We start from the raw sequence: 12792 nt of genomic DNA on the forward strand, positions 1-12792 counted from the left end.
CACCTGCACGCAGGCAATCCCAATCCCCACGGCTCCAATAATCTTCAGGTGGTCCTGGATGAATTTTTCTAGTTTGGTGATGCAGCCGCCCTAAATGAAAAGTTAAAGTCCTGAGGCTTTTGTTGTGCTCTGGCTGCAAACTGGTTATGTAGGCAGTTCAACGTCCCACAGATGTCCCAACTCCCCTGACATAATGCCAATCCATGCCCGCCATTGCAAAGACGCTAGAAATGAACCATTTAGTGCCCAAATCACAAGATTTGAACCTCTTTCAACATTTTGTGCTTAGCCAACTGTAGGTCATGGCCATGCGCTAGTAAGCAGTAGAAAAAGAGGAAGAAGCCCCGCCCTACCTGTCCATTGAGAACACCATGGGCTAAATGCAGCTTCAGGAATGCGCGTTTAGCACATTCTCGAACATGCATCGTAGCATAACTTGTTGTTTTTACTGGTTAGAAAAAGCAGACGTGTCAAATTTTCCGGTGTGTACGTAGCTTGAGTAGTGAGAGTGGGACTGTAGGCGTGGAGCAACCCCCTTTCCGTCACCCATCAGTTAGACGCTCTGTTGCTAGCTTACAGCCCCAACCTAAAATTATTAATGCATCAAAAACGGTGAGCAATATTGCATCTATTCAGCTGTATAGTTTTGAGCCAGATGCCAGATCAGACGAGGAAAACGAAGACGTACGTGTGAGTCTAGTCGTCTACAAGTGGATGCTTAAGAATGGGCGGAGCAGGGAGCTTGTGGTTTTCTGTAGTGACTTTTACATCACACCCAAAATCTTTTTCAAAGATTTGAATAAAGAAATACTCCGAAATACAATTTTAAGCTTATCTTTATAGATGAGCAAAGCACCATTTTCACCAGAGTGGGTTGTCGCATCAATGCCTGTTCTAGTGCAGTGAGACTTGAGTACGGATGGCATTGTCATGCTCTCACCTCCACCTTGTAGATGTTGGAGGGGTGATCTCTTACGCCGCACTTTTCTGTGAGAGTCTTGCAGCAGCTGTCCGGCACCTTCCTGCCCGTATCCATAACCCAACTGTTCTCCTTCCAATCAGACGAGCTGTTGCTCCCACAACATTTGAACTGAGGAAGAGAAACGTGATGGAAAAAGATAAAAAAGATATTGTTTGCAGAAAATGGAAAAGATTCAACCAGACATTAGGTCTTTTTCAGTTCCCAACAAACAACGCAGAACAATCTCGAGATCAATTCCACTGCTGCGTCATTACAATGAGTTTGAGGGCACAATACCATATTCTGATAGATACGCAATGGTTCATTGGCAATAGGTCAGTTTATCAAGTTTTTTCTTTCAACATAGCATAAACTCAAGTAGAGGGACAGGCAGCCAGCTGTTAACATCTGTGTGAGACTGTCAGCAGAGGTTTTTAAATTTCACTACAAAACCGGGCTTGTGTTACAACCACACAATACATTTACGGACAGTTGCTATCAAACCCAGTCCTTTCTTCTTTAGTGTTGATTTGAACTTCCCTGTACAATCTAGATACATGTTATTAATAGGCTTTTGAGACATCAGAATATTAACCCTTTAACATCAGTTCAAGCTCCAGTGTCAACGTTCTTTGAATTACCACAACTCGAACTGTTTATGCACTTAATTCCAAGGGATTCTGAAACGCAGAAAAGGAGCTTTGCACAGAAATGCAGCACTGTACGGTGTTGAAGAATTTAACAATCGCCGTAAATCAGCTGGTTCTGAAGCAGAGGGAAGTGGCTTCAGTATCCGTTGGAATGATTCTAAATGTGTATTTTCAAAGTGTTCCCATTGGTTTTTAAACATGATCATGCGTTTTTTAGCCAAAATTCAAAAACCTGTGTTGTTTTCTAGGACATAGTGGCTGCACAGCGACCGGAGTTCATTAGGAATTCACGTCTGAGTTCTGGGCAGGACCGTTGGCACGGCGCAACCCCAACCCCCTTCCCCAACATGTTAAAAACACAAAAAATGAGATTTCATCTGAGTGGCCCTCTAGAGTTAAGCTGTTGTGAAAAACATCATTTATATAAATCTACAAGAAAACAAATGTCACTTGTAATACACAATTTGTGTCTTGTTATGTCAAGAGGAAGCCCTCACTAAGAACCCTACTCTGTTTACTGTAGCTCTTGGCCAGGTCATGAATAAATCTGAACAGGCTGGGCCAGCGTCCTGACTAACACAGACTCCAACAAACGGAGGTCAGCCATGCTTGGTGTCAGCATTAGCAGGTTTTTTTTCCTGATGTGGCTCAGAGTGGGGGCTGTTATCAAGGAGGAATTACCTGCCTGATATTTGAGAGTCTATGCTCTTACAGGCATGAGGAGGCATTTTTTGCTATCAAAGACAAGATTATGTAATTCTGCAAAAAATATTAATTTTGAGTTGAAAAACCTTCGGAAAATATGGATTAAAGTGGAAGTAATGGACAAAATCATGGAAGTACAACTGTAACCTATTAACATATTAAGGGGTAGTCCCATTACTTTATTATTACAGATGTATCCATTCCTTCTTCTAGTTCGTATAAGCAAAAAATCATAAATACCTTATTTGTCAGGGTATAAGTCCCATTTATTATTTACTTTTCGCATAGTCTGGCCGGAAGTGTGATTTCTACGTGATTTAAAAAAAAAAGACTTGTGTTTGTTACTTTCCCACTAACAGCAGCTAGAGGGCGCTGTAGGTGTGTGTATCAGTATTTGCTGCTAACAGCAACTCCAAAGAAGAAGAAACGCCAGCCTCTGCGGAATTACTCCAAAGCGACACAGAGGATGAATAATTCAATGGATTTAGTGATTTAAAGGGATATAAAGAGTTTAGTTGACTTGTTAGCATGTTCATTATTCTATGGTTATCTGAATAATCGTTCATATTGTGCCAATATAGGAGACACTTGAATTCAATTCCTCCTACGTTACATTTAGCTAAATCTGTTCTTGGTCCCGTATTCTGTTAAACACATTTCTCCCAAAAGTGCAATTTAAACTCCAGTGTGACTTTATGATTTTTTTTTTGTTCTTTATTACATCTTTATTACATCTGGAGCGATTTATTGTCATTAATTGATGAGTGGAGAGAAGTCTGTCATACTAGGTCAAAATCAGAAGGACTGGCATCGACTTGCTCCATCCTTGCTAATCTGACAAGATGATGAATGGGCAAAATTCAAACAAAAGCGGTTTAATGTGTGTGATTTACATAAGATCCAGCTCTTCTTCACGGTTGATACAATCAAAGTTGAAGATGCTGATGAGGCCGACCTTTCCTGTGACGTGTATGGTGGTGCCAGGGCGCTTACCTCCTGCTGCAGCTTGTCCACAGCTCTGGTGATGTGCTCATAGGAGCCAACTTCATACTTCCTGATCAGAGTCTCCTTCAGGTTGAGTTTCAGCTCCTCGTTTAACTGCGCACAGACAAACACATGAAATAGCATCTTACTATACAGTCACTGCTACAATCTGCAGCGGAAGCACAAGTGCTAAATTCGTGTTGACCTCTCCTGACGATACACGTCACGCGTGGCGGTTCCGATACCAGCGGAGTTCATCGTGTTGGGGCAAAGGCAGAGCAAGTCTGTCTTTTTTGTGTGTGTGTGTTCTGCAGACTGGTGGCAGAAAACGCTCACTTGAGAGGCAATAAGTCTGGGGGGGCTTAGTTGCTATAGCAACACTCCAGCTGGGGAACCACTGTAAATCAAAGGGGGAAGGAGATATCAAGGGAATGAGCGATGATGACAGGAATAGAGGGCAGAGAGAGAGATGAAAGACGAGGGGAAGACAATGAAAGAGGCGCAGAGGTGGTGGTGGTGGTGGTGGGGGGGGGGGGGGGTGTCGGCTTTGCATTGTACCTGTTGACTGTCGTCAAACGCTGCTGCAGTGAAGTGGAAACAGAAGGCACAGTGGGTGAGACGGCGGATGCTATTATAGCACCGCACTCACCTCACACAAATGACGAACATGGGCTGTGAAACTAGAGGGATCGGTTTTATTTACCTGGAGAGACACAGGGGCGTAGAGCCTGAGGTTCCCCTTCAAATGCATTTTTAAACGCGCATTCATTTACATCTGAGGCCTGCAAAGCAGCTTCAGCTAAAATAAACAAGACATGCTGTCTGTGGGAGACTGATAAGAGGATGTGAGCTCTGAAAAGAATTCACGGTTGGTTGGCTAACTCACAAGCAGCAATCCTCAAATCTGTTTTCAATTACATTCCAATCAAACTTGCTTCTTATTACAGTTTAATCAGAAGCTAGAGTTGACTTTTAACTTCTATTTCAAAATGAAAGAATACATATAAACATCTCAGCTAGGGTTAAACAATAAAATAACTTTAGTAGGTCTTCATTTTTACATTGTACTATGAAAAACAACGAATGCAAACATTTCAAGGGTGAGAGGGGCGTTTTATATATATCTATATATATCTATATATATCTATATATAGATATAGATAAACTACAGTCATTAATTAGCCAAGAAAACTAAAAAGTCAAGAGAAGCTGCAAAAATGAGGACAAAATGTGAAAATTCCTGTTCGTACAGCAGCTGCAGAAGGAACGCAGGTACGTTTCAGGATCTGTTTGCAACTAGTTGTCTATTAAGAACGCACTTTGTGTGTCCATGTAAGTATCTTCTCAGTTTGATTTGGAGAGAAACACCTTCTGTGATATTTACCGTCAGTCTGCATTGGTATGATAAGCAGCCACATCCCTTTCTTTCCTCATAATGAGGAGCCATGGGCAAGCAGGCATTTACAGCTGCTGGTGGAGAATGCCATTCTGCTGAAAGCTGAGGTGTTTAAATATTAAACAGAAAATAATGGGAACACAATGACATTACCTTCATGTGCTGAAGGTAAAATCATGAAAAATGTGAATACATCCAACAGAGTGAGTTACAGTTCATATATAGAGCTCATTATGAAATCAAACCCACAGTTGTCCTGATTTATTACCACTTAGGAGTGACCGATAATCACAACACAGGATAATAGAGAAGTGGCCCTGTGGATTTGAACAGCTGATAAAAAGCATTAGTGTTTGCTGTGTGCAGAATAATGGAGACAGGTGTTTTAACAAGAATGAAGTAGTTGTGCTCAACAGCTCAAAACTAAAGAAGGACTTTAGCTGCTTTACAATGATGCAGCTGTACAGCAAAACATTTAAATAGAAAAAGTAGAGTAAGGAAGTAGAAATAGAAAAAGAGGAAGCCCTTCCCTGCTGGTCAAGTGTATTAACTGTGTAAGAGAATTGGACTGAGTGACTGCCAAAATGACTAACTTACGGCTCCAACCAAAAGAAGCCAATTTTCACCATTTTTCGCCAGATGAAGTTACTAAGCAGCGATTGATCCGAGTCGGTCTGAATCAACGTTTCTATACTATTACTACTACTGTCGCCAATAATGGGCGAGCTTGTTGAAGGTCCACACCACTTCTACTGAAGTGGGCTCAGGAGAATCTGTCAAACGTTTCGAAAATTTAAGGCGGGGGACAGCTTTATCAAGCCATCTGATTGGCCAGTTGACAACTTAAATAACTTGCAACAAAGAAATAATACCACCAGTGATGAAAGTCAGGCAAGGAAAAAATCCCTGAACTTTTCTTTGAGCGATATGGCGGGCACAGAGCGAAATTTTGGAAAAATACGTGGTCTTAGATGCATTCTGGTGCATTCTGGCAACTAGTTATTCACTTCTTTATCAAGAAACTAAGACTAATTGGAGCATCATGATTTGTCATTCAAACCCCTAGTTTGACTCTCCATTAAGGACTTGCTGGTCCTAAAAAAGAATTTGGAAAATTGCTCAAAGTAACACAATCCTACAATCTACGCTTTTCCTTAAAGCTGCAAAACATACAATTGCTAAAATATAGTAACATCAAAGCCCCAAATGGCAAAAAGAACACCAGTAACTATGATATTCTATGAAAATACCTCAGTTATTTATACATTATTTCTGCTTTAGAAATGACTGATGTACAACATCCACTTGCACTGTTTTCTCAAACTATAATTACATCAAAATATGGGATCTGCTTTAAACTATAATTCTATAACATAATACATCAATTCTTTAACACCAATACTAAGTAATCTGGGAAATATCAAAACAAACATACAAACTAAACTAAACATTGTAAACATTATTTTTTAAGGGAGTGCGGGTCCAAACCATCAAATACTTATAATTAATGTTAACTATACTGAACTAAATCATGGTAATTAGGAAATACAAATAAATTAGATAGAGAAATGTATTCAAAATAAAAACTGAAACTCAAAACTAAAATTGAAATTATTTCAAAATGTGGTTTTGAGATTATTTTACACAAAAAAGTATTTGACCTACACTACCTTAAAAATCTTTTTTTTCCAGCCAAGACCACTTCAATTTGTTTTTTATCGTCTTCTCACAACTGAGGTCGTGACTAAGCTCAATAATGACGATGCCTGCCATTATTTTAACACAAATTTGATCGCAAACTCTTCAGATGTGTTTGTGAAAGTTTAGCGTGGGTCCGCCAGTTTTGGTCTCTAGGGAAGCGAGTCACGCTGACCACGTGGTGCAGACAGAGCCAATCAGACCCATCGACGCATCCGAAAGCAACTAAAACGTCCCGTCATTGGTCAATTAGGCCGGGAAGACGAGAGATGGCCACGACCATAGAGGAAGCGATCTGCGGAGAAATATAGAAAATAAAGCTAAAATTAGCTGATTTCAGACCATTTTTTAATCCGGAAAGCGATTTGTCCGTAGAGATCAGGGGCCTCATTTATAAAACTTTGCGAAGGATTTGCGTCAGAAATGGCGTACGGATGAAACATAGGACGTACGTACGCAAAGAAATATTCGGATTTATAAAACCGTGCGCACGCACATCCCGCGCATCTTTCCCTTAATAAATCACAACCGATTCTAAATGCAGCGCAGCTTTTTGCGGCTTCATGACACGCCCATATTTGTCCATAAATAGTCCGTGAAACGCCCACAAATGAATATTCATTATTTGCGGAACCATGGCAATCACAGAGAGGAAATGAAAAAAACGTAACTTCACTCAATGTGAAGTAGAAGTTATCGTTGGCGAGGTGGAAAAGAGGAGAAAAGTGTTGTTTGGAGGGCACAGTGTGGGCATTACTAATGCCAAAAAGGCACGTGAGCGGCAGACGCCGTAAATGCTGTAGCCTCACAACCATTCGAGGTTGTGAGGCTGCAGCGCTCCATCGGGGGGGGGGACACCGGAGCGCCAGATGCATGCGCCGGGGGGGACCGGAGCGCCAGATGCACCGGGTGACACGCGTGGTTCCTCCGAGTGCTCCTCTGTAACGCCGCGTGGTTCCTCCGAGTGCTCCTCTGTAACGCCGCGTGGTTCCTCCGAGTGCTCCTCTGTAACGCCGGGCCCAAAAGCCCGCAGAGGTCCAACAGGACGGCTCGAGGAAGTCGGAACCGGCTCATAAGCCACTCGTCCTCATTTGCCAGCACGTCTTCTTGCTGTCTAAAGATGCGTTCACTCCGAATTCTTCCATTTGCCACATCTTCTAAGAGCGTAAGATCAGCCATTGTGCGTCATTACGCATTGTGATGGGGCATTTATTTCCCTCCATTTAATTACATCTGACAAGCTACAGATGTCGGTAATAATCGACGTGGAAATGGGAATTGGTTCAGCGCAAATGTAATGTCTTGTTGCTCTCTGAATGGTTGAGACATACGCCATACATTGTTTTATCAAAAATAAAACAAACTAAAGGCATATGCATGAATACCATAATTCTGTAGCTTATGAAGAAATGTTTTAATATGAAAACAACTTTCCCCAGTGGACAATTAGTACGTCTGTCCGTCCGTCCGCACGCCCGCACTGATATCTGCTCCGCCAGACGGACACACTGACGAGAATATCAGTTTTGTACATTATTTCGTTCTGTTAACTAAATTATTTATGAGGATGAATTGCACTACATGCCAATATTGTAGAACATATATAACTTTTCTTTTTCCACATATGTGTTCATTTGAATTTCTGTTGTAATTTTCGTTTGATTTTTTTGTTTGTTTCACTGCTGATCGATCAAACGGGTGTTCGTGTAGGCTGTTAATTGTAAGACTTGCTTTGTGAAGTCTTCATGTTATTTATGAGAGGCAGTATTGTCATTTTCACTTTCAGGTGTTTCTTCCATCTGCCGACGGTGTCGCCGTTTCTCATTTCACCCGTTTTTGTGCGTACGCCTGGGTCAGAGCTTGCGTGAAGGACCGCACATTTTCCCGTCAAGTTTGCTTTTTATAAATCTCAACTATTGCGTAGAGAGTGGCGTACGCCTTCTTTTGTGCGTACGCAACGTTTATGAATGAGGCCCCAGGTCTTTATTTCCCGGAAAGTACGTTCGGTTTGCTCAAAAACCCGGATTTCCGGGAATTCCCGGAAGACTTTCATCACTGTACCACGAAAAGATGTGGATCATCAAGAACATGTTAAAAGAGATAAAGCGAGAACCGTTATAGTGACAAAGTGAATGAGTAATAGCTGTTTATTTCTCTGTAGTTTTACTGAAATGTGAGATCAGTTCTTACAGAGAGTTCAGTTCATGGTGATGATAGGACACAAAGGTTTATTAGCACGAGGGTTGGTTTTGAAAAGCTGATATACTGAGTTTGAATCCCAATTTATATGAAAAATGACCAAAAAATGTGTTTTTTTAAAGAAAAAAACGATGTATCTATGGAATCAAATCTCAAAGCTTACATCAAATCACTTTAATTAAATATGTTTACCACTAAGAAAAACTCTACAAAATTTGGGAATTAAAGACAGAAAACTCCAACAGTTGGAACAATAAAAAAAGAGAAAATCCTTTCAGAGTTAAAGGTAATATTTGGTATGAAGTAGGGCAGCACGATATGAGGAAAACTCGCGATATGCGATATTTAAGATTAATATTGCGATAACGGTATAATTTGCGGTATATAAACAAATAGCAAAATAAACAAAAACATCATTCCCTTTTAATTGCAACAGTTTAAAAATTATACTCCAAATGACCCTCGTTGACATAGGAGACAAACATCTAACATAATAGGCCTCCATCCGATTGGTCTACAAGGTGAAAGCGTCCATCCGATTGGTCAAATGCATAAAGGGATTTATTTGATTCGTTAAATCCTTCAAGCTGCCTTAAGGTTGTATTAACACATTTAAGGTTTACGATTTATTGCGATTTTCACTGTCTTTTGCGATATGCATATTGCAGAGCTGAATATTGCGATAACGAAAAATTTGCGGTATATTGTGCAGGCCTAGTATGAAGGGAAAAAAACATGTGCAGAGACAAAAAATGTTTTCTTCTTTGTTTTAACCAACATCTAAAAACTAATTACAGAGCTGAAAAGTGAGCTGGAATTTAAAGAGCATGAAAAGTTCCTCTGCTAAAAAGAAAGGCCTTTTAATGAATTAAAAAAAACTGTGGGTAATGCATACTCTACATGTTGCTGTAAACTAGAAATGCATGTAAAAATTAAAAAAATAGTGTAATGATAAAAAATGAAAACAAAATAAAGGCTCAGTTTAATTGAATGAAAGCCCAAATCCACGTAAAAGCTTCAGAAAAATTCAAGCACCCTTATTGTGTGAAGCACCAGAAGCATTTTTCGCTCTGTTTGGGCCTAATGCACCACGAGTAATGTGAGAGGTCAGGTATTTGCATTTTCATGAGCAGCTCCCTGTTACTTTCTAACAATCTCCCTTAAACATGTCGGCTTGGACACGGGGAGAACTAAACTACTGGAAAAGCCACAAGATGACTTGAACAGTTGTCCATTTTATACAACAGCTCTATTACAATTAGGCATCTAGGGCAGAGGTCTGCAGCTTCCAACACTTAAAGAGCCACAAAGTCTTACTTTAGAAAAAGAGTACACTGATTTGTGTTGATGTTTGTTGTCACTATTAGGATAAATATACATGAAATCTTTTTGTAAATATATTAATAAAACAGAAATAAAGGGAAAATAGCAATTAAAAAAATTGTTTATAACTTTTTAGAGGTTTATTTGACTTCCTTTCAAATTAAAAGACATCCTGTACCACATAGGATCATTTCAATGAAATGTAGTAGTAGGTAGTGATAAAACAAAAAGGTATGCACAGTTAATTTTACCATATGTAGTGCATCTCAGACCAAAAATTCATCAATTTGACAAATTACAATTAAATCAGAGCTAAATAAGTGACCTGTACCGTATTTTTTGGATTTCATGTCTTTTCAAAAGTAAGCCGGTCCACCTTATAATTTGGTGCGCCTTAATGATGAATTCTGGTTGTGCTTACTGGTACCCAGAGCTCAAAAACCCATTTAAACGTTTTGGTTTTAGTGAACTACATTGCCACATCGCTTGATGTAAAGGTGGATCATTACGGAAACACCACAGTGGAGCGATACTGTGCTTCTACCGTTTGTGAATGACTATTTCACTAAGCTTGATGCACCTTGAAGTCTGAAAAATTCTTCTTAAACCAGAGAACCACAACGGAGGGGTAAAGGGGCAAATGTCCCTGATCTAGGTTTATTTGTAAAACAAAGTACTAACGTCACACATCCCAACAGTGTTTTAACACTGCATGCTGTCTTTCAGCAAGAAGTTGGTTTCTTTTAATTGCACTTCAATATTTTAAATACGACGGAGTTTTAGGGCCACGGTGAGGAAAAAAAATTCTGGCCAACGTGGCGAGATTAAAGTCGTCAAGTCGACTTTAATCTCGTCATTACGAAAAAAACTCGACACAAAGTTTTGAGAAAAAACTCGTCGTGTCGAGATAAAAGTCGAAATAAAGTTTCGAGATTAAAGTCGCAATGTTGCGCGAGAGAGAAAAAAACTCGTAAATTTACGAGATTATTGTTGAAGTGAGCATACAGAGCAGCAGGTGAACGCCGTGCAGCAGCAGAGCAGACCGACTAAACTTTGTTGAACAGGTGAGCTGAATGTTTATTGATAACGTTCCAAATGTCTGGAGGCTCATTTGATTTATTTACGATTCATTAAAGTTTTATTTATTGATGGTTGGTTTGCAGGATCACTGCAGCCCGATGAGGAAGCCATCGGGTGTCCCTGCAGCTGTTTGCTTGAATCCTTTCTTCCTCCACCAAAGACAAGATCTCTACGTTTGTGTGACGCTTCCGTCTGAGGAGGAGAAGCACTTTTTGCCTTTTTCAACGCTGTAATGCTAATATAACAGACTATTTTCATTCATCTTTGTTTTTTAATGATCAAACGGGTCGCTTCATCTGCAGGAGGGGGCGTATGTAACACTGTTTACTTCCGCATTGGTGATCGGATGACAGATTCATGACGTAATGTGACAGATGAACTTCAGGTTATGTGAATGAAAAGGAGAATAAAGGCTGCAGCGGTCCACTACATCCAAACGTGTCTCTGAGCTCCTTATTTTACATATGAAAGTCTGCTTTACCGACACTGAACCCCGGAGAGACGGCTCCACGGACAGTAATCTGATTTTGAGTCATCAAAGGTTCAGAATCTCTTTGTTTTAAACCTATAATCCGGAACTAAAGCTTCACAAAAGGCTCCACATATTTCATCTTCAAGTTAGGCTCCGATAAACAGACAACTTTGGTGTTTTCTCCTTTTTAATCTATGAATTTTTTCCCCGTAAATTTACGAGTTTTTGGTGGCCATAAAACTCTGTCGTCAACTCTTAAATACAAAGCCACTAGCTCACTAACATTAGCCATAACACTGAATACTCCTGAAAGACTCAGCTTCACTTCTCTCGCGCAACATTGCGACTTTAATCTCGACACGAGTTTTTTCTCAAAACTTTGTGTCGAGTTTTTTCTCGTCATGACGAGATTAAAGTCGACTTGACGACTTTAATCTCTTCATGTTGGCCAGAATTTTTTTCCTCACCGTGGCCCTAAAACTCTGTCGTATTTAAACACTTTGTGAATAGGAAAAGAATTTGTAAAAGGCTTAAAACTACATTTTGCACTCCCATCTAGATCCCTTTGGCTTCTTCATGTGCACTGTTAAATACTGGTCTGAGTTTGGGATTTCAGATACAAAACAATTGTTACCTGCTGGTAATAGATGTAGGCTAAAACACCAGCCAGGACCTCCAACAGGAAAATACACAGCAGCAGGACAAAGTACTGTAGACACAGAGAGAAAAGACAAAATAGAGTTAGTGCAAGTTAATGCTTGTTTGAGCTCAAATATGATGAAAGGACAGTTATATTCAAATAAGCGCTTTCTGTTTTTCTGTAATTAAATACAGAAAAATGGAAACCTCTTGACCCAGTATGAACATTTGGAGATGAATACATGAGGAGCCAAAGCCTCTCTGAGCTGGAAGCTTATTGAACACTAGATTTCTGATTAACAGTTGGTCTCCTGAGCTCACACTTCTACCAATCCATAATAATTCTCAGCACAAGAACTCAATGTGCTGATTGTTTTAGTAGTTGATTTCTTGTTACCTTCTTAATGAAAAAATTTGCTCTGAAGTGGATTTAAAGCATACATTTTATTTAATTAGCCGTTATCAGCATTGGTTTACCTACAGCAGAACTCAAAGTTCTGTTGCCTTAAACTGTAAAAGTCTGTTAAAGCAGAGGAGCATATGCCAGTCTCTTCGCTTTCAGACACAAAAGTGGCTCAAAGTTTATCTTCTGCATGTGATTTATGGTCACACAAATGGGACCGCCAGGGACAATCCACTTTTCATGCAAAAAGAGAAACGGAGCCTCTCTCCGCGGAATGAGAGA

The 12792-nt window shown here is 40.0% G+C and overlaps 1 protein-coding gene across 1 annotated transcript in view; it reads right to left on the reverse strand.

Moving 5' to 3' along the window:
- Positions 1 to 12792, reverse strand: part of LOC101161865 (CD151 antigen) — a 29681-nt gene that overhangs the window by 1058 nt on the left and 15831 nt on the right. The window contains exons 4-7 of the mRNA XM_023952675.2: positions 12103 to 12177; positions 3310 to 3414; positions 941 to 1090; positions 4 to 90 (exon numbers count right to left, since the gene is read on the reverse strand). Of these exons, the coding sequence (XP_023808443.1) occupies positions 4 to 90; positions 941 to 1090; positions 3310 to 3414; positions 12103 to 12177 (417 nt within the window). The remainder of the gene's footprint in view (positions 1 to 3; positions 91 to 940; positions 1091 to 3309; positions 3415 to 12102; positions 12178 to 12792) is intronic.

The sequence above is a fragment of the Oryzias latipes genome, chromosome 3, assembly GCF_053564925.1.
Source record: "Oryzias latipes strain Hd-rR chromosome 3, Olatipes_Hd-rR_3.1".
NCBI classification, from domain to species: Eukaryota; Metazoa; Chordata; class Actinopteri; order Beloniformes; family Adrianichthyidae; genus Oryzias; species Oryzias latipes.